The sequence below is a fragment of the Eretmochelys imbricata genome, chromosome 12 (genome assembly GCF_965152235.1).
Source record: "Eretmochelys imbricata isolate rEreImb1 chromosome 12, rEreImb1.hap1, whole genome shotgun sequence".
Taxonomy (NCBI): Eukaryota; Metazoa; Chordata; order Testudines; family Cheloniidae; genus Eretmochelys; species Eretmochelys imbricata.
This window is the reverse complement of record NC_135583.1, coordinates 9,923,116-9,949,318: the sequence shown is the minus strand read 5'-3', so window position 1 is coordinate 9,949,318 and position 26,203 is coordinate 9,923,116. Positions and strand designations below refer to the sequence as shown.

At 43.0% G+C, this 26,203-nt stretch overlaps 1 protein-coding gene across 1 annotated transcript in view; it reads left to right on the top strand.

The window, feature by feature from the left end:
- Window positions 1-26,203, top strand: part of NECAB2 (N-terminal EF-hand calcium binding protein 2) — a 374,877-nt gene that overhangs the window by 211,317 nt on the left and 137,357 nt on the right. Inside the window, exon 5 of the mRNA XM_077831510.1 lies at window positions 5,572-5,669. Within this exon, the coding sequence (XP_077687636.1) occupies window positions 5,572-5,669 (98 nt within the window). The remainder of the gene's footprint in view (window positions 1-5,571; window positions 5,670-26,203) is intronic.

Here is a 26,203-nt window from a genome sequence, read left to right as displayed (position 1 = left end):
ACAATATGTGTAACTCTGGATAAGATGGCTCAAATATTTAAGTATGAAGTGTGTATTTATTGACCACTCGTTATCACATGTTCACTGTGATGTTTATATCTATGAGTGGAGGCAACTGATAGCAATAGAAGTTTTACTTAAGGACTAGAAGATTTGACCCTCCAACTTTCTTTCTAAAGGAAGAGCTGCACACCCATCCCTGAGCCCCCTCCCGGAGACAGCACCCCATACCCTCTTCTGCACCCCAAACCCCCTCCTGCACCCAAGCCTCAGCCCTGACCCCCCTCCCAGAACCAGCACCCCGTACCCCCTTCTGAACCCCAACACTCTGCCCCAGCCCTGACCCCCCCGTCCCAGAGGCAGCACCCCATACCCCCTCCTGAACCCCAACACTCTGCCCCAGCCTGGAACCCCTTCCTGTACCCAAACTCCCTCCTAGAGCTTACACCCCCTCCTCCACCCCAACACTCCCCAGGCTCAGCCCAGAGCCCCCTTCCACCCTGCAAATGCCTCTGCCCCAGCTCAGAGCCTGCACTCCCTCCCTCCCGAACCCAAACCCCAACCCCCTGCCCCAGCCCAGTGAAAGTGAGTGAGGGTTGGGGGAGAGCGAGCGACGGGCGGGGGGGATGGAGTGAGTGGGATGGGGCCTCGAGGAAGGGGTGGGGTAGATCCTGGGTTGCCCTTAGATTCAAAAAGTGATCTTGGATGTAAAAAGGTTGGAGACCACTGATCTAATCTGTCCTCGTGTACAGCATAAGCCACCAACACTACCCAACACCTGCACACTAACCCAACAACTGAAATGAGACCAAAGTATTACAACCCACAGGAGACTAGACTATTATATAACACAGGCAGAGAATAGGAGGGACTGAGATGCACCGGAGCCTGAAGCCCCACAATGATGGGGAAATGATTAAGTGAGTTATATCCAAATAATCATAAAGTGAGAAATACCAAGATAATCCTGGCAAGTGACCCCCCCGCCCACATGCTGCTGAGGAAGGCAAACCCCCCAGTGTCACTGCCAATCAGACTTGAGAGGAAACTCTCTTTCCCAACCCAATGTCAATCACTTAGACCTTGAGCGTGTGAGCAAGAACCAGCCAGACAAGCACCTGAGAGAGAGAATGCTTGGAGCCACCTCAGAGCCCTGGCCTGTCTCCACAATGTCCTATCTCCAGGCATGGCCATCTCCTGGTGCCTCAGAGGAAGGACATAAAGAAAGAGACCAACCGTGCCAGAATACATCTAGGGACATAGGACATAAATCTGAAGTGAGTCCCAGAGCTGTTGAGCCCAGCCCCAGCCCCACCCCCAACCCCACCTGAATAATGTCCCTGGACAGCTATGCAATAAGAGAGAACATTTTTTTTCCTTGATCCCTGAGGTGACCAGCTTAATTCTGAAGTAGGAGAAACAGTGAATCAGCAGAACATCCTGGATGTGTCATTGCTCCTACTTACTTCAGTGGGAGGAATTAAGTAGAATAATGCAAATCAACTGAATACTTAAAATTAATTATCAGTAACATCTACTTAAAAAATGAAACTAGGAGAATAGTAAGAAAGTAATAAAGTATAATAACCTCATGTTGACAATGTACAAATCACGGCCCCAGTCCAGCAAGATGTTCGCAGGATTGGGGCCAATAAAGGCACATTGGGAACATCTTATAATAAAGGCTTCAAGTCTTTCACAGGGATCATGGATTCTGTGACTTTCTGGGACCTCTGTGACTTCTGCTGCTTCAGTGGCTGGCACGGCTGACCCCAGGGCCACCCAGGCTGCCCCCACCCCCGCCGCATCGGCGGCAGTGGGGCCCTGAGCCACCCCCTGCCTGGCGCAGCAGCATATGCTGGGGCACCCTCCCTCCTCCAGCGCCTAAGATTTAGTTAAGGGTATTTTTAGTAAAACTCATGGACAAGTCACTGGCTGTGACTTTTTGTTTATTGCCCGTGACCTGTCCATGACTTTTACTAAAAATCCCCGTAACTAAATTGTAGCCTTCCTAATAATGGATCCGATGTCTGGTGCTCACCTTTCTGGTTCCTGTGGCTTTCAACACAACTTCAGTAGTTCCCAATAAAGACCAAGCAATGTATTACAAATGTTTTTCAAATTATAAAAGAATCCAGCAATCTTGATTTTTTTAAAAAAAAGTTATTGACTCTCAAACCCTTAATATATTAGGCATGTGCTACCAGTGATTTATACTTTCCTAAATAATGAAATCTGTTATTGTACTTTGGGGGATCAAATTTAAGATCAAAATATTGGAGGCAAGAGAGACATTCTAGGATTTTAACTGCTTCTTAGAAGTCAGCTTCTGCCATCAGAACAACTCCAGCATGTAATGCATACTGGAAACTTACAGTCACAATTAACAAACCCCATCTGTGGCATGGCACTTTATGTGAAACCTATTAACATCACATTTGATGCATATCAGTTCTACAGTGTGTGTATATATACCAAGACTATATTTATATAAAATCTTGGTAAGATCATGCTAGTCCAGTGTGTTAAAAATCTGTCCTTAAAACTGGAAAGAGGCATGCAGATTAGCAAAACAAGAATTCTTGAGGTTCTGCTCTAACATACACCCACAATTCCTGTAGGGCAAGTGACTGTGCTGTGGTATGGCCCTTTGTGGGAAGTCCTCCCATTTTATGTGCCTGGCCCTATTTTGTTGTGGCTGCCCTTCCATTCTGAGTGACCTCCATGGATCTTGACTTGCATGGTGAATTCATAAGCAGAAACATTTAGAACAGAGGTAATTTAAATTGCTTACGAGTGAATCACACACAAAACCTAAGGCTACACAATTCATACCTGCTGGCAAAATTCGGCCCTACGTAACTCCAAGTCTGGATACAAACCATTCTATTTCTTTGTGCTCTCAAAAACTATCTTGCAATTACGAGTTCAAACCAAACACAGTATACGCACTGATTAGAGCTATCCCCTGCCACTAGCAGATTTTTTGTTGTTGTCCGTGGAACTTAAGGACCACACAAGAGCTTTCACTTTACCAACTATGAAATGGATTTACTTTATCTTTTCTTTGGATGTCTACTCCTTAGCGTGATTTATTTTTCTTGTTCATGTGAAAATACAATCTGCTACTGCTGAAAATGAGCTGTTTGGCTTATCTCTGGTTGAGCGCTGAGGTGCTGTGTCACTTTGCTATCATTCCAATCACTGCCACGCAAGCCACTTGGCAATGTTCCTGGGCTGCAGACAGATATATGCAGTTTTAATTAAGCCAGAAGAAGCTAAATAATGGAATTGTCTCCTGGGATTTATTTATAGCCAACTTCTGCAGAAATGTCACTTCAATATTAATTTTCATTTTTTGATGCTGAGGATTGATACTAGCACCGGGTTTTGCTTTTAATCCTAGTTCATGCCAGTTATATGGAAACTAGTCAGCTTTGTGCCTAGATCTCAAACTTATGCCATGTGTAGTTGTGGATGCTGCACGTAAGTTATCGTTTCTGTTATATATGTCTAATTTCAGGAATTCACCACTTATGCATGAAATGATTTCAGGGCTGAAATCTGTCATAGAACTATTGTCTGTATATAAGCATATCTGTTTTAACCACAATGAAATAACTGAGGCTTAAATCCAGCGTACATAAGTGAAAATGAGTTGGATAGTTCCAGCCCTCTCCCTGGTGAATGTACATCCCAAACCTGCTACCCAACTTGACATGAATTGTCACCTCTTGTGATCAAAAGCTCAGGGTTGCAATAGCAGAAGTAAATGGGAGCTGAAGAATTGGGAGCACTGTCACACTATCCCTGGCTCCAACAATGCAAATCCCTCATTTCTTGAGCATGCAATCCCTTGGTTTGTTCTTCTGGGAAAAAGAAGTGTTAACAGGTATCACTCTGTCTGGAGTGGCTCATCACTGTGAGTGACTATCTCAGGGCAGACTATCTGAAAACAAGGGCAGACACCGCAAACTGTGGTGGTATGTTCTATAATTAGTTTTCACTAAGCCAGTAACAAATGTGAACTCCTGGATCACTGTACCAATCTTACCATGGAGTCACAGACAATTCCTTTAGCCTCTCCAACCTATGTTGCCACCCAGACAAACTGAACTTTGTGATAAAAGGTTACTTAAACCTAGGTTTCAGAGTAACAGCCGTGTTAGTCTGTCTTTGCAAAAAGAAAAGGAGTACTTGTGGCACCTTAGAGACTAACCAATTTATTTGAGCATGAGCTTTCGTGAGCTACAGCTCACTTCATCGGATGCAAAGCTTATGCTCAAATAAATTGGTTAGTGTCTAAGGTGGCACAGGTACTCCTTTTCTTTTTGCAAATACAGACTAACACGGCTGTTACTCTGAATCCTTTGATATTCACACTCAATTGAATTGGCCTATGGCTCTGGCCTGAGCTGGTCTGTCAGCATCACAACAGGGAAGTGAAAAATAAGTTAGAGGTGCATGTTTTCAGGTGCTGTGTTGTGCTTTTGTAACTCACGCATTTTCTGTAGTGCCGTGAGGCTGCCATGTATGAGACAACACCATAACGTGGACAACTGCCTTTCGGGTTCTCAGGGAGCAAGGAAGGGGCTCAGCACTTTTAAAGAATTGACACTGCATATGAATACCTTTCTTTCTATGGAATTTCTCAAGGGTGATAATGTTGAGAGCTAAGGGCTGAAACTGTCCATGACCTTACACCTTGTGTAGTCATTTACATCTCATAGGATGGGTGACAAATAGTGCTACCAGGTGTCAATCATACTTTGCACATTGTAAAGCAATGGGGGTTTGGACCTTTGTTGCCCTGATGAGGCAAACCTCAGACTCCCTCAGCATGGAGCAGAGTGCGCCTTTGACACAAAAACAGACCCGTAGTTTGTTTGCCCATAGCCACGTTGGCACACTCACTTCCTTGCATGGCATAATATGCTGAAACAACTGAAGATGCTGAAATGCTGTCAGAAATCTTCACAAGCAGTGATTCTATTCACAGATTCTGTTCCAGTTAGAATGCAATGGGTGACATAGGGTCAGAACCGCAGCTGTTATGAATTGATGTAGAGCCATTGACCTGAATGGAATCATGCCAGTTTATACCAGCTGAGGATCTGGCCCATATTCTGACCTCCTTTGAACCTTTTTTGTGGTGAGGAAGCTAGGAATCTCATGGCAGGGGTAAGGAGAGTAGGGGACAGACTGGATTTCTACGACACTTCCAGTACTCTCTGGTGTTGGCAATAATTCAGAAAAAAACTGGCATTTTGGTAAAGTGTGGAAATAGACATGAAAGAACTTTAAAACTACCACCAAGTTAATAGCTATTTTCAATGGTAATTTCTTTGGCTTGTGCCTCTCTTCACAATGGGCCTGGACTACACAGGACATTCCACAACCCACCTGTTTATTGTGAATTTAGCTCAGGGTTCTCAAAGCAAAGCATAGTAGAAATATATATTTTAAAATGTAATTAAAATCTTCACCAAAAAGGCTCTTGCAACATTGAACAGAACTGGAACATTAAGTTAACCTAGAATCTTCCCTTTATGTCCTCCATTGGTTCTCCAGATTATTTTGCTGATCATATGGGAGACTATGAAGATGTTTTGGCTTCGCTGGAGACCCTTAACCTCTCCATTCTGAAAGCCATGGACTACACCAAGCGGGTGAGTCGTTGTTGTTATATTGTAGCTTATGCTATGCACGAGAGTGTGGCTAGATAAGTTTTCTCCAAGCTCATGGGTCTAAAGTAGGCATGGTTAATACTTTTCTTGTAGTCATTTTCACTAAGGGTAAATAGGATAGTAGCAGAAACATTATCAAAGTAACAACACCAGGGACTTTGTCATCAGAGTGAACAGTGTGTTTTGAGATGGCCTTGTAGGAAACAAGTGCCATTGTGTTACTGTTACCGTAGATAAGGAGTTTGAGAGGCAAATCTTAAACGCCCATGGGATAAAATTGTAAGCCTGATGATGCATGCAAATTATGAAAATGTTGCCTAAAAATAATCTATCAGTATAAAATACCTTCACTGGGTTATCTGCTCTGTTTTAGAAAGATCTGTCTTATACATTAGCTAATGATTGTCTTTATATAAAGTGTCTACCTCCTACCAATATCTAGAAGGCATTTGGCATCACACGAATATAGAAAACAAATGAGTTTATAAAAACCATTCATTTTTATTCTAAAAAGCCCTTAGTGGCCAAAGCATCAGCAGTTTAGATATCAGGGTTTTAAAATGGAAAATAAATTATCAGCTTGTGTCATCAAATGGCTATATATATATAGGCTTACGTATTGCCAATGCTGCAAGCTATATTGTAAAAGCTGATGACTGGAGTTGTTTCTAAACCCTAGTTTAGAAACAGTCTTGAATTCTGCAGCATGTGAAAAATTATCTGTTAGCATCTCAAAGGCAGAACTCTTTACAGTGTCGCAGACAGAAGTCCATTAAACTTCTCCCGGTGGATTTCTTCCTTCTGCTCCATTCAAGCACATCATTTTATCACCACCATCCTAAACTCTCGCTCAGAAGACTGCCTGAATAATGAAAAGATTAAATTTGATGCATCAACTGCAATGCATGCTTGATGTCAGTGGAGCAACTGATTGGTGAGGTCTCAGCCCCACTTAGCAAGATGGTTGTCTCTCGCCATCTGATTTAAAGTAACAGGAGCATTGTAATAACATGTTCAGAGCGGCCATTGCCTGTTAACATCTTGTAAATCTTGAAAGCCCTAGGACAGTTTACGAAATCAAGGTGAAAATTACACATGAAGTAAATGATGGCATAAACATTTTGTTGCAAAGAGTTGTACCTTCTCAGCAATCTTTCTGGAAATATCTGAATGGTCTCAACTGGACTATGAGTTACTTTGTTTTTCCAGCAGAACATAAAACGCTGCAGTCGCACCCAAGGAGCAGGTAATTAGACGTCTGTAGTGGGATTTTCAAAAGGGCTAGCCTTGGCCTAGCTCTCATTTCATCAACGTCACTACTTGAAGTCCCGTTGGCTTTGTTGGGAGCAGAGTTGCACCAACTCTGGGTGCTCTGAAAACCTCACCTGAAATTCCATTCTTTGATCTTTCAGTTAATAACTACTGCAAAATTAGAAGCCAGTATTGCTTTCAGAAGTGTGGCCATTTATGTCCTCTGTCTAATGCAATAGAAGCCAGAGGGCTTTGTGTTAAAAGACTGATGAGAATGGCTTGGGGAATAAGTACCATTGTGCATGAATTGCCAAAATTGAATTAACCATAAAAGCTGATGGCCACAGAAATATACATTTTTGTATATGCAAATGGGGCTCCATTTTGTATAAATTGTGTCCCACAATATACTTCGACAGAGCAATTAATAAATAATAGATTATTAAAAAGTGTACCTAATCTTAAAGGATGCTAAATTTTATTTATAAATATCTGGAAAACCTAATCTATATAGTATAAGTCTCAGAGAAACACATACATACAGAAGTTGGTCATTTATCTAGCACTTTACTGTGCAATAGAGAACTATCTAGAGATGTGGTTTTCCCTTTAAATAATTTCTCTTGTCTTCCTTCTAATAAACCAGAAATGACTATTATTTTTAAAATGTATTAATCCTTCTACAGTTACAAACTTCCCCATTTGAATTAATAGAATCATAAAATATCAGGGCTCGAAGGGACCTCAGGAGGTCATCTAGTCCAACCCCCTGCTCAAAGCGGGACCAATCCCCAACTAAATCATCCCAGCCAGGGCTTTGTCAAGCCTGACCTTAAAAACCTCTAAGGAAGAAGATTCCACCACCTCCCTAGGTAATGCATTCCAGTGCTTCACAACCCTCCTAGTGAAAAAGTGTTTCCTACTATCCAACCTAAACCTCCCCCACTGCAACTTGAGACCATTACTCCTTGTTCTGTCATCTGGTACCACTGAGAACAGTCTAGATCCATCCTCTTTGGTACTCCCTTTCAGGTAGTTGAAAGCAACTATCAAATCCCCCCTCATTCTTCTCTTCCTCAGACTAAATAATCCCAGTTCCTTCAGCCTCTCCTCATAAGTCATGTGTTCCAGCCCCTAATCATTTTTGTTGCCCTCCGCTGGACTCTTTCCAATTTTTCCACATCCTTCTTGTAGCATGGGGCCCAAAACTGGACACAGTACTCCAGATGAGGCCTCAACAACGCCAAATAGAGGGGAATGATCACGTCCCTCGATCTGCTGGCAATGCTCCTGCTTATACAGCCCAAAATGCCGTTTTCTGGGCAACAAGGGCACACTGTTGACTCATATCCAGCTTCTCATCCACTGTAACCCCTAGGTCCTTTTCTGCAGAACTGCTGCCTAGCCACTCGGTCCCTAATCTGTAGCAGTGCATGGGATTCTTCCGACCTAAGTGCAGGACTCTGCCCTTGTCGTTGTTGAACCTCATCAGATTTCTTTTGGCCCAATCCTCTAATTTGTCTAGGTACCTCTGTATCCTATCCTACCCTCCAATTTATCTACCACTCCTCCCAGTTTAGTGTCATCTGTCAATTGTAAATTTATTACCTAAATTCCAGAGAGATAAATAGTCTGCCTTTTCTCCTATGAGAAGTTATTCAGTATGCTGAAAGTCGAGCAAAGTAAAGATGTTCTACTTTTTTTTAATAAAGCATCCTGACCTGTTCACAGACTGAATTCCAATCCTCCTCTTAACAATCCAAATCGAAATCTTCCTTACATTTATCTTTAGAGTTAGAGGAAACCTTGAATCATGTAATGTTATAGATTTGGTAACAATAGGACATTTTAGGAATTGGAATAGGGTCAGGGAGCATCAGTGTGTTACTCAGCATTGTCTTTTCTTTGCTCTGGCTACTAAATAAAAGTCATGAAAGCAAAGACATTTATTTGATATATTTATGTTAAAATGAAGACATAACCTTACAGCCAGACATGTTGCTAGCATTTACAAGATTTTTTATATTAATATTGGTGTTAGAGGGCTTAGTCCTTCACCCACTTACTTCCCTGGTCCTTCTCGCATGAACAGAGAGCAACAATACCCGAAGTCCAAAGGTGCAAACAATTCGATGTTTATTGGGGTGAACTTCCAGCAAGCATGATTCCAGTTTCCTTCCTTAGTATCCTCCTTCCCAGCTCTGACACCACAGAGCCTTACACCTGTGTCCCTTTTCCCATTCCTACCCTTAGCCAAACATGATTCCAACTTCCTTACTCCCATTCCCTTCTCCCATTTCCCCCTTTAGCAAAACATGATTCCAATTTTCTTACCCCCATTCCCTGTCCCCATCTCCCCCTTTAGCAAAACATGATTCCAATGTTCTTACCCCCATTCCCTGTTCCCATCTCACACACCCACATGCCCACCCACACCCACATGCTCACCCACACCCACACCCAGTCACTTCCTCATTGACTACAGATTATATAGTAAAACTTGAGTTCTGCTTAGCTATACCTTAACCAATCATTTTCCTGAAATTTAACTAACCAATCCTAACATATTGTAACATGATTATGTAACCAATTATATCCTACCACCTCAATTAGTTTACACCCAGCAAAATTAATTATACAGCAGACAGGAACAATCACAGAACCAGACAGAGATTATACAGACAAACGACAGCAAAGTGGGAACTATAATGACAAAACAATACAGAAGTGAGGATTTCACATCCCAGCTATTGATAAGTGAGTTCTTGCCAGACAGGATGCTATCAAACTAAGTTTCCTTTTACATTTTCTAGGCACTTCCCTTTCTCTGGAGGTGATAGGAATACAATCCTGTCCTGATAGTGCCTAACAGTCCAATAGCACCTTATTTCAATGTGACTAGTTTGGAATGTGAGGATGTGACCGTTCGCTTCCCAGCTTATGGCTGCCTCTGCTGCTTAGCCAAAGGCCTGAGCCTAAGCACAGGGCCACAAACTGTCACAGTAAGAGAAGGCCCTTACACTGGCAGACAGTGGTTTTGATTCTTTCTTTTATACCTCTATCACTAGCCAAGTGATAAGAATACACCTAAATTCTTAGAGTATAGGCCTTTACAGACAGGCCTGAATATCTATATCCTAACAATTGGTAGCTCATAGAGCAAGGTGAATAATGGGAAAAAATTCAGCAAAATTTTAATAAAATGTTCTAATTAATTTGCTTCAACTCTGTGCACGCATCTCTTTTATATTTTCTCCTGCAAATGTTCAAGCAAGCAAATTTACCAGCAGGAATGTGTGCTGAAATACAAGTTCTAGGTGAATGTTAAAGTTCTCATGGAAAGCAATTTCAAAGTAATTCATTTTATCTATATACTCATGGCTCTCGTTCAGTGCTTAATTTGTAATGAAAGAGGTGCTGGTGCTCAGTCAAATAGGTGTTGGGGCTCAAGCAACAGTTTTATGTTCATAAGTGACGCGGCAAGCCCAGAGGTGCTGGGCTATCGAATGCCAAGCTTAGAGGTGCCAGGGCTGAGCCCTGGCACAAATTAAGCACTGCTCTTGTTACATATCTGAATGCATATTTCTCGATTTATCCTCCCAACACCTTGTGATGTAAGGAAACGTTTTACAGGTGAGGAACTGAGGCACATAGTGATTAATTGAGCTGCTCGGGATCATACTAGGAAATGAACCCAGTGTCCCGAGTCACAGACCAGCACATTAAACAGAAGACCATCCTTTCTCCTGTCTGCAAATATTCACACCAGAAACTTGAGTCCTAAGAGTTTTGTTCATTTGATCAGGTCACATGCTATGTTTCTCTTCCCAGGGTGTCCAGTCAAAACAATTCATAATTTGGGTATCAATTATTGGAACGGCTGATGAGCAAACACAACATACCAAGAAGGAGCTCTTCACAGAAATGATTTGGTGAATAATGAATGAAATTAAGAATAACATGAGCTCCTTGCAGAAAATTTTTGAACTGAGAGAAAAGCAAAACTCATCAATGAATTATTCATAAAATATTCTCTCAGCTCTAAGCTGTTTTCTAGGTAGATTTTAAAAAACAACACTATCCTGCAGTTTCTAAACATATTAGTCTTACAAACTGGTTCAGACTGAAAATAAAATCCTTTAGAAGCTTTCCCAGAACTCAAACCAATTAACATTTTTTGAGACTTTTAAAAAAATGTGTTTGATTGTTCGTTTGTTTGTTTGTTTTAGTTGGTGCTCTTCCTAGTTTTATCTGGGGTCAGCATCAGAATTGCTAAAGCACCCTGGGTCAAATTCCCCCTGTACAGAGGGCTAGTACAAGGTCCTGACTCACATAAGCCTCAAAATCAGGCGTATGGGAGACTTAAGTGGTGCACAGGCGTTCCATTTACCCTCTGTGTAGATCAGGACAGGGTAATAGTTCCAACAAAACAAATAATGAAAGATGTGACTGGAGGTCTGGCTTGTGAAACTAGAGCCAGATTTCTAGACTAAAAAGGTTCAGGGGAAAATTTGAATAAACACCTAAACTTCCAGATCCTTATCCAAACCAGACCTTATGAGCTCTCTTGGAGAATCACTAAGCATGAATATTTGTCTCAAGTTCACAGAGCAGGAAGGGCACAGCTGCTTTGCTATGTTTATAACTGAGCTTGTTAATTTTATTGTTGTCTGGGATTTGTGCTGTGTAGTGTGCTGTGGTTCTTATAACTGTATTGGAGTCTGGCTGGGTTTTTCGAGCCTGTCTCTGTGGATTCCACTTGTGGTGGTGGTTCATGCATGTGAGATGGAAATCTTTTGACCTCCCCACCCCGGCATTCCTTATCTAGGAATTTGGGTAGGGCCTGAGTATGAAGGTGATACTGGGTATTTGTGAGAAGCACGTGTGAGTGTTCTGTGAGGGGAAATCTCCCTTTGGTTGCCAGGAATTCAAGCTAGAGCCCACCTTGAAAATTACCCTCACAGAGCACCTGGACACACTCCTCACAAATACCCAGTATTTCCCTGGCAGACATCGCCCTGGTACTCAGCACCTGCCTACACCTAACCATGCACACCATCAGTGGGACCCACATGACAAACAATCCCAAAGAAGCACCATCACTGTAATGTAACTGTTCTTTTTCATGTTGCCTGTATGTATGATTTGTTGTGGTCTTTTCTTCCGTCTGAGACTTTGATTAGAGAGAAATGTCACAATGAAAGTGAGGCCACTCCAGGAAGAGGTACCTCTGGCTGCCTCCCTATCTGTGTGCGTGTACTGAGATATGCTCTCTAAAGCAAATTGAGTTGGTGAAAATGCCAGGAGATGAATTTTTATGCCTTCAGGGACTTGTTATGACCAGTTTAATTGCAGGGAAGTTCAATTACATTGTAATGTTCTGAAGGAGGATTTCACTGCTAACAAGTTTTTTGAATTGAGCCAGTGTCTCTCTACAAACTTGTTACCCATTGATTTGCTCCTGCATAGCTGGTGCGAGTCATGTCATAAAGTTAATAGAATCACATAAAAGGAGAGATGGAAAGGATCTTTTGGCTTATCTAGCACGTGCCCTGCCAGTACAAGTGTATTTCTTCCAGCATATTTCCGGTGCCTGATCCAGTCTACTTTTAAATATTCCATAAAATGGAGCTTCCAGGGGTTCTGGTGAGAGACTCTTCTAGCAAATAGGACTCACTATCAGTAGATACTTAATTTCTCCCCATTACCATTATAGTATATCCTCTTGTTTCACCCTTTATCGTTCTTCCTGAGTCTTCGATGTTTCACACAGTTGCTATATTTATTTCTAGTCCTGGAGTTATCAAATGTTATATGAACACATATATTATTGTATGAATGTCTGGTGCCATAGTTAGAAAGCTTCCCCTCCCATGAGTATAAAAGTCCCCAAGATTAACCACTGTCAGCAATAACAGAGGGCTTGAATTTGCTGTCTTTTTGCACAACTGCATCATGCTTGCAAATGAGTGCAGGACTGGACAGTGTGTGTTCTAGGGCATGGCATGTCCTGTCAGGAAAGTGGTTCTTTGATGGAACAAGAAGTCAAGTTAGACTAGCTTGGCAAATGATGGTCACTTACCCAAATTATGCCTTCCCATTCGGTAGTTTTGCTAATGTTAATTTCTGAGCTGGAGAACCGTTCTGAGTAATGAGATCCTCCTTGTGAGTTAAGCAAGGTCGGTGTTAATTAGCACGTGGTTGGGAGACCTTCAAGAAAACCCCAGATTGGTAGGTTCCAAACTGTCATCTATAGCCCATCTGTGGAGCAGATCACATACTGCGGCTTCCCCTGGTTTGTTTCTAGCTGCTACAGCTAAACATACAGGGGGAGACTTTCAATGGCACAAATGGTAGTCAGATGCCCACCTTTCCTAGTATTGCTTTTCCATGTAACCAATTGCTGTGGGAGCCACAGACAGGTTGTTTCACTGCTGATGGAGGGTAGGTGTCCCCACTAAGAAGTGGTCCACACTATGGAAAAGTATGAAACCCTCATCTGTTTGACCCAGGAGTTAGTACTGAGCCCACAACCCAGTGTGGTGTTACGGGACACGGTTTTGTCGTTCAGATGATGTGTGTGCCGAAGATCTTGAGCACTTCGCTTAAAGATGCCTTTCAGCGTACAGCTGAGATTTCAGCAACATTATTTTTTCAGTGATCTTGTAAGTTTGGCTTTTCCTGACCCTGTGATTTAAATTGTGAAGCTTTAACATTGCATCCAGAAAATATATTTTTTTATTTAATAAATGCAGACGAGGCATTGCAGATTTCCTCTTTGGAGACAGACAGACAGACACAGACCCATCACCGTCTTGGAAACCTTCATCAGAAAACTGGTTATTAGAATGATAGCTGGGTTTTCTGAATGTGTTCACTGATTCATAGTGAATCGATTGAAGCCATGCATACATTTGATATCCCTTCATTGCACGTTAATGTTGCCATTTTATCCTCCCTTGCTGCACTGGGTACAGGAAACGCTATTGCTTCCTTTAGAGGAATAAGAGAAACAGAGTTCATTCTCCAAAAGAAAAGGAGGACTTTTATGGCACCTTACAGACTAACACATTTATTTGAGCATAAGCTTTCGTGAGCTACAGCTCACTTCATCGGATGCATTCTGAATCTAGGCCATTACGGCCCAATCCTACAAGGTGTTCAGTGTTTCCAGAAGATGGTGAGCACCCAAATCTCCCAATAGGAGTTGAGGGTGCACAGCACCTTGCAGGATCAGGCCATTAACACAGCATGTTGCTTTCCTTTGGCTCTGACATCCTTCCCATAAACTGCACAGCAAGGCAGAATTTTGCTGATGCTGGACCACCTGCTGCAGCTGCAAATTTCCTTTTCTTTTATAATGAAAGGAAACCATCTTTAGATTAAGGGAGGCTATATTTTAATACTCCTGATGTTGTGCTGAGTCCCCAAATGGAAGTGTTTTATTTTCTGGGTCAAGGTGAGCTTGTGCTGTCCTCCTTTGATTATGGTATTTTGGAAGTGGAAAAACCTGTGTGTATGTGCATCAGAAACAATCCAGTTTTAGGGTTAGCATTATGAATGCAACAGAGAAACACAGATACAATTTAGTGAGTGATCACTTTAAAATGAAAATCTAATCTGTTTTATTTCAATAGTTACAACTATTAAGCCATCTTTTATCAGGATACTTTGTCCTGTTCATACTGTAAAGGAAAAGATCCCTTGGGAAAATTACAGAATAATTCTGTTCAGACTCTCATTTCTGGAAGTATTCCCTCCTATAGAATGCACAGAAGAATGGTTCCAACTTAGCTTCAGGTTTCAGAGTGTTAGTCTGTATCCGCAAAAAGAACATGAGTATTTGTGGCACCTTAGAGACTAACAAATTTATTAGAGCAGGGGCTTGTTCACCTGCACATCTGCCAATGTGGTATATGCCATCGTGTGCCAGCAATGCTCCTCTGCCATGTACATTGGCCAAAATGGACAATCTCTACAGAAAAGAATAAATGGACACAAATCTGACATCAAGAAACATAACATTCAAAAACCGGTAGAAGAACACTTCAACCTCTCTGGCCATTCAGTAAAAGATTTAAGGGTGGCAATTTTGCAACAGAAAAGCTTCTAAAACAGACTCCAACGAGAAACTGCTGCGCTTGAGACAAACTAGATACCATTAACTTGGGTTTGAATAGAGACTGGGAGTGGCTGGGTCATTACACATATTGAATCTATTTCCCTAAATTAAGTATCCTCACACCTTCTTGTCAACTGTTTAAATGGGCCATCTTGATTATCACTGGAAAAGTTTTTTTTTCTCCTGCTGATAATAGCTCATCTTAACTAATTACAAAAAGAAAAGGAGTACTTGTGGCACCTTAGAGACTAACGAAGTGAGCTGTAGCTCACGAAAGCTTATGCTCAAATAAATTGGTTAGTCTCTAAGGTGCCACAAGTACTCCTTTTCTTTTTGCGAATACAGACTAACACGGCTGTTACTCTGAAACCTTAACTAATTAGCCTCTCACAGTTTGTATGGCAACTTCCAACTTATCTGTATGTGTATGTGTGTGTGTGTATGTATATATATATATAAAATCTTCTTTCTATATGTTCCATTCTATGCGTCCGATGAAGTGGGCTATAGTCCATGAAAGCTTATGCTCTAATAAACTTAGCTTCAGTTAAGGGGTACTGTTAAGGGGCAGGGAGAAAAGCTAATCCCTGTCTCCATAACTACTCTTTAACTGGGGCTGGGATTCTCTTTGGTCCCAGTTTTTAACTAGTGTTGGGCTCAAGATGCAAAATTCAGACACAGGGTGGATGAGTTTGGGGGGCTTGTTTTGGTCCACCATGAAGATGAGGCCCCTTTGCAAAACTCTTTCTTGATCCGGATTGTAAATATCCATGAACAACTAGAAAGTTCGTAGCACAAAATTCCATTTTGGAGTTCAGATACTCGGGACTGATGTACGAGTCTGAAAGAGACATTCCAGCCATGTGATTGTCCTTGTCTCATTCTCAGGATTCACAGGGCAGGCTGTTTTGTGCTCTTCTATTTTACACATACCAAGATTCAGATTAGGGTGTGGATAACAGATAAATAGTATTAGGAACCTAGCCTATGTTCTCCTACACAAGCAGCTGGCCTTGTCCATTATTCACAATCCATATACCAGGCTACCAGGTAATGACACCTTCACCCAACTTGACTTGCAGAATGTTGCTGACCCTCAGCTACTTTCCTGAAACTACCCCTTTGGTTTGCTGCTCCTGCAATGCAACAAACCAGAAAGAATCTCAAGAATGAGAATCGTGGTCATGCTGGCACCCCTGACTAGCATCTTGTCAGCAAGGTAAATGTCTCCATCGGATAATCACATAGAGGAACTTCTGCCCAAGAAAACCTGGTGGCCCTTTAGTCTCCCACTCTGACATGCCATAGGAGTCAGCCTCCTTTCACCACCCATTTAGATGAAACACCAATCTATGTGGTAAACTTTCAGCTACAGGATGGAAGAGGTTACACATTAAACTATAATGCCTGTGAGGTGATAATGTAGAAGTCCTCATTTGGATCCAGCAGCCTGCTGGCTCCCTGCTCAGCTCTCTGGGGGCCCAGCACTGTCACTGATGGTAAATGCTTAAGCTGATGATGCATATCTCCTAGATAAGGGCAATCAGGAGCAAAGGTTTTACAGCAAAGTTGGGGGGGAGGGTTTGAGCACTGGCCTGCTAAATCTAGGGTTGTGAGTTCAATCCTTGAGGGGGCCATTTACGAATCTGGGGCAAAAATTGGGGATTGGTCCTGCTTCAAGCAGGGGGTTGGACTAGATGTCCTCCTGAGGTCGCTTCCAACCCCGACATTCTATGATTCAAAGAGTCCTATAAACATGGCTCATTCATAGGCAAAAGGAGAATAACTGAGACGAGCAGGTTAACCCTTTAGGTGTCTAGGGACAGACCTCCACAACATATTCTAAAGAACTCCTTTTGTCGTTTTGTGCTTTGTTCTAAAATACCTTTGACTCGTGACAATAAACGCTTCTGAAAAAGACGGTCAGATTCTAACTGTAATTACTGTACTGCACTGTCTCACTCTACCTGCATGCTCAGGTCTAGTGCATAGTAGAGCCTGTTTAGAAATAATGCGAGGGTGTCCTTAGTGAAAAGGTCTCTTAGGCCTTTACTAGTGCCTTCCGCTGTGTGTGGTTATAAAGATGTGTTGGTTTTATAGTCTTGGAGACTGCCAACCAAATGAACGTGTAGGGCAAAAAAATTACATACATACACGCACTCAGAAAAGTTTGTGTGTGTTTATGCATGGATGTGGGCATTCATATTTCTATGCCCATAGCATGCAAAGATTTATAATGAATCCCTAAACCTGAAAGAACTAGGATTTTAGATTATGAAACTAAATTGAAAATCACAGCAAATTATAAACTAGTTTTTAAAATATTAAACACAGGTTATAAATTAAAACTGTCATTTAAGTTGAATTCCTAATAGGAAGTGCTTCATGTTTTACTTTTGAGGGTCTATGTCAGGGGTGGGCAAACTTTTTGACCCAAGAGTCACATCTGGGTGGGGAACTTGTATGAAGGGCCATGAATGTTGGGGTGCAGGAGAGAGTGTGGGGTGTGGAAGGGGGTGCGGTGTGCAGGAAGGGGCTCAGGGCAAGGGGTTGGGGTGAAGGAGGGTGTGGGGTATGGCAGGTGGCTCAGGGGAGGGGGTTGGGGTGCAGAAGGGGTGTGGCAGGGAGCTCAAGGCAGGGGGTTGGGGGCTCAGGGCAGGGGATTGGGGTGCAGGGTGCAGGCGGGGTTCGGGGTGTGGGCTCCCACCCGGCGCTGCTTACCTCGAGTGGCTCCAGGGTGGTAGCAGCGCACAGTGGGGCTAAGGCAGGCTCCCTGCCTATCCTGGCCCCGTGCCACTCCTGGAAATATCCAGCATGTCCGGCAGTGGCTCCTGGGGTGGGGTGGGGCAGGTGGCTGTGCTGTGCACAGCCCTCGCCTGCGGGTACCACCCCTGAAGCTCCCATTGGCCGCAGTTCCCCATTCCTGGCCAATGGGAGCTGTGGGGTGGGCCCTGCAGGCGAGGGCAGTACATGGAGCCCTCTGTCTCTCCCCCGGCCCCTCCCCGCCCGCCCGCTTTCAGGAGCGGCGTGGGGCCAGGGCAAGCAGGGAGTCTGCCTTAGTCCCACTGTGCCACGGGGCTGGCAATCCTGGAGGCCAGATTGAAAGCCCTGACGGGCTGGATCCAGGCCGTAGTTTGCTCTCCCCTGGTCTGCATAGCCATTTTGCTTAATTGCTATTTATAATTCACACCTTAAACAACAACTGATTATTTCTTACACATAAAGAGACAAGTGGCGATTATTTTGTGCTGAGGAAGCTCATAAAGTATCAGCAGTAATTAGACTCAATGGTGGAGTGACTCGTACAAGCAAAACAAAATTTATCATTGAACTTATTTTGCAATTTAGTGGTGTCCATGTTGCATTAAAATCATTGCCAGCTAGTATGATAAATGCAAAGTTAATTGGAAACAAATTAATTGAACTTTTATGCCCTAAATTTTACAAGTGTGCCATGTTATGTTTCTACATTGTAAAAGATGACACCAGGACATGTTATAGGAGCCCCATTTACTGTTTTATAGTAAAATCAGCAATTGTCAGTGAAAGCGTAACCAGAAAGAGAAGCAGTCTGAAAATTCGAAGTCAGCTGTAACTCCAGAGAGGAAGGATGGTTTTGTGGTTAAAGTTCAGGACTAGCAGTCAGAAACATGCATCTTGTACTCCTAGCTTTGCCACAGTTCTCCTTTTATGGCCTTGGGCAAGTCACTGAGCTTCTGTGCCCTGTTTTCCCCATCTGTAAAATAGTGATAATTCCTATGTCATGGCGAGGGTTAACCCGTTAGCATCTGTAAAGCACTAGGAGATCCTCAGAGGGAAGGCAAATGCATAAAAGTCTCTTTTTGGGGACTAAGACCCTGAGGTCATACAGGCTAATCCAGGATCTATATCTGTGTGACTGCACACAATGGTTCGGTTTACCTACTCATGCTGCAGAGCTGACTGATCCTTCAGTGAACGTCGTAAGTCCCATCATTAGGACAACGTCAGTTGCATGAATGTAGCAGGAAATACACTCCTGCTCAATGAATGAGGCATACTGTAACTTTGGCACTGTGGATCTTAGATACTCTATATCAGGCGTGGGCAAACTTTTTGGCCCGAGGGCCACATCTGGGTATAGAAATTGTATGGTGAGCCACGAACACTCACAAAATTGGGGTTGAGGTGTGGGATGGGGTGAGGGCTCTGGCTGGGGGGTGCGGGCTCTGGGGTGGGGCCAGAAATGAGGAGTTCAGGGTGCGGGAGAGGGCTCTGGGCTGGGGCAGGTGGAGTGCGCATGGGGTGGGGGCAGGCTGCGGAGCGGAGCCCCCTGGTTGCCCCTATGCGTAGGAGCGCGGGGCGGGGGGGGCATGTTGCTGCTTCCAGGAGCTGCGCGGAGCGGCCCCTGACTCTGCTTCCTGGCTGGGTCACCGCAGCAGGGTAAGCCCCAGACCTCACTCCCCAGCAGGAGCTCGAGGACTGGATTAAAATAGCTGGTGGGCTGGATGCAGCCCACGGACCATAGTTTGACCACCCCTGCTCTATATTCTTCCAATGCTTTTGCTACAGAGGGGCTTTCATTGTCTGCTATGTTATTGTTACTTGGAAGAAATATTGAAAGTTTATTCTTTCCTCCACTTCTGCTGAATAGAACATTTTACAGAGCTGAGCAAGAAAATCTTACCACAGTTGAATTTTAAGTGTAATTCCAAAGAAGAACATCACTGTGCCAACAAATCCATAGAAACAAAGAAAATCAAATTTAAGGTTGAAGCTGTATCCTGAGAGTCCCATATCGTAAGATTTGCAACACATATGTTATCAGCCAGTCATCTTTCTTTGACATCTTCCAAGATCTCACTGGGAGGAAGATGCTTTGAAAGCAGTAATGCCAAAAAGATCGATGGCATTACATTGGACAAGTAACTCGATATAAGCTTGCAGTCAATACACACAAATAAAGGAACTCCATGTGATTACGGTGTGCATATATGTAAACATTGAGCAGAGAAATAATCCCTCTGTCTTTATGTTGGTAGAATACTGTGTACAAGTCTGGTCACCTCAACATGTGAAAGATATTGGCGGGAATTTGGAGACCAACCACAGAGATGAATTAGGGCTTGTCTGCCTGATGCGGAATGAGCGCTACAGGGGTATGATTTCTAAACCGCACTTACATGTGCACTTACTGGTCTGTGCAGACCTTGCTGGTGAACACCAACAGTGCCCCATTGTGCTTTAACATGCTACCATTTCTTTAGTTACCTTCTGCTTCCAAACATGGCTGAAATTATATGTAAAGAATGACAACCCATAGGAACGTAGTTTAGTTCTAATAGAATATATCCATCTATCTTAAGGTTTTATACTGCTGCCCACCACCATACGTTCCATGTAAAACTGAGCACGTTCCATGTAAAATCAATAGCGATAGCGAAGTCCCTAATGGACTTCATGGAGTCTCTGGCACTTCTCCCTTTTCGGGGTTAAAACTTTACTTGGGATAGGTTTTTTCTAGGTGAGCTGCCTTACATACGTATTGTATTAAATGTTCAAATGTTAAATTTATACTACAAAGGTTGATAAATAAATGGCTGCTACATTTAGCAGAAGCACCATACGTGCACTATAATAATATTACAAGGAGGTAAGACATCAACAATTCTTAATGTAACACAGGGTCATAGGTTCTTGGGTTTGGGGGTGGGGAGGGATAGGTCAGTGGTTTGAGCATTGGCCTGCTAAACCCAGGGTTGTGAGTTCAATCCTTGAGGGGGCCATTTAGGGAACTGGGGCAAAAATTGGGGATTGGTCCTGCTTTGAGCAGGGGGTTGGACTAGATGACCTCCTGAGGTCCCTTCCAACCCTGATATTCTATGATTCTTCTAGAATTTGTTGGACTCTCCCATTCTTTGTTGGGGTTTACAATGTGAGATTTCCATTATCAGGCTATTGTATTCAGATGTAACATATGTAGTAGGGCTGATTGAAACCAGAAAACTGATGTGCTGAATAACTTGTTTGATGTGATAAATGGTGCCTTTATGTACTGTATCCCATGGAGAACATTTGGCTAGGTGTAGTGCATATATATAAGAAGTGGGTCAGTCCACTGGTGGTTTGCTCAGTAAAATCAATATGCTGTCTTTGCTGGGTTCCAGCAATACGTTCACTGTTTCCATGATATCCTCCCAACATTCTTAGATGCACTAGTGCTGCTATTGTTTCACCAAGTCTAAGACAGTGTTTGAAATGAAATAATGAGTCTTTTCCACAGGGAAATCTGTGACTTTTGACAGGCAAACCTACAAACTGTCAATATTTTGGCGCTTACTGAACTATATAGCGTTATGCACTAAGAATGTACTTTTCTGGTTTCCTGACACCAGCATACAGCAGCTGCTGTGCCAGGTACATGGCAGTAAAAATGACACATTAGACAGGCTATAGTTAGAGATGGGAGAATAGGATCAGGATAAACAATTAATTTGAGCTTTCAATCAAACCTAAAATGAACCAAACTTTTTATCTGGAAGTTTAAGGGTGTCCAGGGTTTTTAAGTATTTTTCAGTTTTGCCAACTACTCTGCTTCCCTCCTCTGGGATTGGAAGCTGAAATACCACAAAAAACAAGATAGTTCATAATAAATGTTTGGCCTGACCTGAAAGAAGAGCACAAATTTCATGAGAGAACCTGCTCTTGCTCAATTTATTTCTAGCCTATTATTTGAAGATTTGGGTGGTTCAGATAAGTATCTAGGTTGACCATCTAGAGGTCCAGTTATTATATTTAGGCATGAGAATTGTGCGCTATACCGAAACGAGTTTGAAATGGAGTGTGTATTAGGGATGGAGACCACTCCAGTGCTATCAGTTCTTCACCCTCAAGAGTACATTAATAACATACATGCCAGAAAGTAAACAGTTGTAACTATATTGATAAAAAATATCAGTTGATGATTAGTCAATGGCAGCAGATGAATAAGGTGCATCTATAGTAGGATGGATGGGGTTTGAATAAGATATTTGCAAAGGTAAGATTTTCCCAGGCTAGTATATCTTGAGTTTTGTATCCTACGTGGCTCATCACAGGACAAAATGTCAATGTCATGTTGCATAAATCTGCTGTTTTAACTCATGGGCAGATAACACTATTGAGGCTGTAGGGTTGTGCCAAGTTCTGCAGCTCATAAGTTTTGGTAGTGAGTGACCTTCTGGAGACTAGGATGGGAGATAAAGTGTTTATGAAGCAAGGACTGAGATAAGCAGAATACTAAATAAAATCCTTTTAAATCATGGACATATGTCCCTGTGGGAAATACTTTAATGTAGCTAAGTGACAAATGGGGAGTATGGAGATTTGCAGCCTTTGGGTTCACCTGATTTCCAAGATAACAGTTTCTCATATGGGGTATGTTTACACAGGAATTAAATACTCCTGGCTGGCCTTTGAAAGGGGGAAGGGTCCCAGAGCCCAGGCTCCAGCTTGAACATCTACACAGCAATTTCATAGCCTTGCAGCCTGAGCATTTTGAGCCCGAGTTAACTACCCTGGGCCAGCTGCAGCCGTGCCGTGGGTCTTTCATTCCAGTGTTGATGTACCCATCGTGGGCTGTGAGATCTAAAATTGTGTGTGTGTAGTGTAGTGCAATGCATGCCATGAAAAGAATCATTAGTAAAGCAACTAGGAGGAAGATTTTTAAAGTCTTAATTAGGCTCCCAACTCCTGTTGAAATTCATTGAGAGTTAAGTGCCTTATCTTGCCATTAGAAAATCTCTTCTTAACCATCTTCAGAATGTTAATATCTAAATATAAAACATTGTAGTATGAATGGATTCCTGCAAAGGAAAGTTACTAACAACTGTTCATACCTACACTGGATTGTACTAAGAACAAGTTATAGAACAATTATTCCAAGTTAGTCAGTCACATTACAGTTAAATATGGAGGGAAGGCTGATATTTCATGTCATGGAGCTGTACAGAGGGGACTTGTATGCTCTTGATGAGAATTCTCTTGTTTTGCTTGGTCAATTGAAGAAAGATTGATTTCGGAACAGCTGATTTCCACGCGGATCCACTGGCCAATGGAGCTTTGATCATATTATGTTAATTTATGTAAATGAAATACATTTTAGAGTCTAGCTTTAATTACTGCTATTCATCATCATGATGCTTATGGTAACCCTGCCAAAAAGGAGACATTAGACACTCTATTCTTGCTATTAATTGTTAAGTAAATAACAATGTTTGCTTAATTTTCATCCAGGTCTATTATCAGATGCAAAGCACTCTAACTGCCTTTCATCTAACGTAAGGTTATGACACATTTAAACTTATCTCACCTTTTCTATTAAGCCCTGTCTAAAAACCTTCCAATTATTAAATTCACAGCGTAAATGAATGACTTCCAGTGTTTGCTTTAAATGCAATGCACTGCTCAAGAAAACCCCATCTGGACTGAAGTTTGTTGTTAGTATTGAACACAGAGGGAGAAGAGTAGTTATAATCTCACAAATACATATCCAGAATAATAATGTTACGCTTTGCATCCTTGTAGCTCCTTTCTTGTCAGGAACAAAAGGTGCTTCATAAACATTTAACTAAGCTTTACAACACCCCTCATAGTAGGTAAAAGATATTCCTCCCCAGAAATCCAGTTTGACTTAATTCTGTCTTCTTTCATTCCTCCTGCCAGCAGCTTTCACTATTAGGCAAGATCTGTCTATCATCTACAGTATTTAAGCCCAAGTCCAGCTCCTTTCCCTAAGTTAGAGAGACTTCCAGAACAAGACAGAGTAAAGAGACTCCCTGAGGGAAGGTGGGAGATGTGATGAGTGGGGGAATCTGTCTGTACAATTTATGAGTTAGGGTTGGTGCTATGAAGTTGTTATAAAACTGTTGTATCAAGGAATTGCCCCTATGTGGATGTGGAATCCACGAGTTGCTGCCCTGGGCTGCAGCAATGTATCTCCCAGACCAGGGACAATGGAGGGTCAGTCGGAATGACTGTGTTCTGGACCAAACAATGGGGTATACTAAGGAGGTTGGGTGGAGCTTGGAGACGCTACTCCCTCCAATTTATCTTGAGGGGGGAGAGTGGAGAGTGAAAAATTGTCAAACAGGAAAAAGATGACAAAGCTGGGGTTTTAAAAGAACCCACAGGAGGAACTGGGGGGAGGGATAGCTCAGTGGTTTGAGCATTGGCCTGCCTTGAGGGGGCCATTTAGGGATCTGGGCCAAAAATTGAGGATTGGTCCTGCTTTGAGCAGGGGGTTGTACTAGATGACCTCCTGAGTGCCCTTCCAACCCTGATATTCTATGATTCTATGAACAAAGAGAGACTTTTGGAGGGACAGGAATTTTGGGGCAGGAGCGGGGAATAGATGGTCATGCTTTTGTAGTGGTGGGTGGACAGAGGGTCTGGTTTAACTGTGGGACCAACCAAGGTCAGGGAATGTTAGCTGGGTTGGAAAGACTTCATGCTGAGGTAGAGAAGTCGTGAGCTGCAGGGGAAGTATCCTGGACACCCCACAGGGTTCTGCCAAAATCCAAAGACCTCTCCAGACTGGTGAGGAACCTGAGGCAGGGAATGTGTATAAGTGTGTGTTGTTTTGAAAAGATTGGTGTATTTCTTGTACTTCTAAGTAAAGAGCAACGGTATCTTAGAATCCTGTGCAAAGTCTGCCTGTGTGTGTCTGTTGGCTTTCATTCTTGCATGCCCTTGATGAGGGAAACTACAAGCCAGAAGGCTCACACCTTTGGTGGGATTCTGAGGAATGTGCACAGGCTGCTGGAGAGGCTTGGGCTAGATGGCACTAGTTTCAGGGCCTAGGCAATTGGTCTGTGGTGTCCGCACTGACAAGAGGGGTTTCAGACACCAGGTTTACACCTGGATTTTGTACCTAGAGGCCCAAAGCCACGGACGGTGCCTAAACAAGTGCCAGCCACGGACAGTGCCTTAACGGTGCCAGTCCCATTAAGCACATGGGATTGAGCAGTTTGATTCACACCAATCTGATGAGTGTCCAGCAGAGAGCGCTCAAGCAAATCTGTGATAGGAAGCACATAGCATGAAAAGAGAACACCATGAGAAGCCCAGTTCTGCAAGTATTTCCTCTTCTCTTACTTCCCTTTTCTTCCATGACACCCAGCAACAGCTTGGACTATCAGCTGATGCAGCCCGTAGTAGAAGCCCCAGAGGAGGGTTTAATTACAGTGGAGTTTATAGGGCTATGCTTCCAAATATGGAATCTGCCACAAATGTTGGGTTCCTGTGATAGCAGTGGATGCATATGAGAGTGAGAGGATGACATGGCCACCTTGCAGAGAGAAAGTAGGTAACTCATCCTTACCTGTCGATAAAGTTGACACGCTACAGAAGGAATGACGTGACACAACTTGGAACGTGGCCTATGGGACGTAGAACCCGACAGGATTCACTCCTTCAGCCAGTGGGCAGCAGAGGTTCTGCATGCTTCCTTGCCCTTTTCACAGCCTTCAAAGCAGCCAAATAGCTGCTCAGATTCCCTGCATCTACCTTTAATGTTGGAATGTACACAGGTTGGATGGCTCTAGTTTTAGGAAATAAATGGCAGAAGAGGAGGAGACAACAAGGGAACTTGGTTCTCTCACCCTCAAGCCAAACTCATGACAGCTAAAAAGATCTCCATTAGGTTCACGTGGTGGCTGGTAGGGGGAGGAGGTTGAAAAAGACATTAGAAGTATGGAAAGGCCTCTGTTTAGGTGAATGTAAAATAAGAGAATGAAACTGCCCCTTGGATAAAGATGGGAGCTGATATCCATGCTCTGGGTAGCGCTATGTAAGTGCAAAAATTACCAAACCACACAATTCCAGATCATTGAGCTTAAGGCTTCTCTTGAGCTTTGTTGTTAAAAACTGAGGCTGTGTTGAAGGCTGCAGTAGAAAACTTCAATGCTCTTCTCTTGCCCCCAGCCTCAGAAGATATCACAGACCCTCTGCAGTATGTAGCAGAAGGGGCTGCTCTCGGCTCTGTGATAGGCACTCGGCTAGCTCCTTAGATATCCTGGTCATCCAGCTGCCAAGTTGCTAGCAGTCCATGTTCTAGATGGGCAGATGGAATGGGGCCTGACTCAGAGGCGGCTTCCTCAGTAGGGTGATGGCTATACTCTGTTGG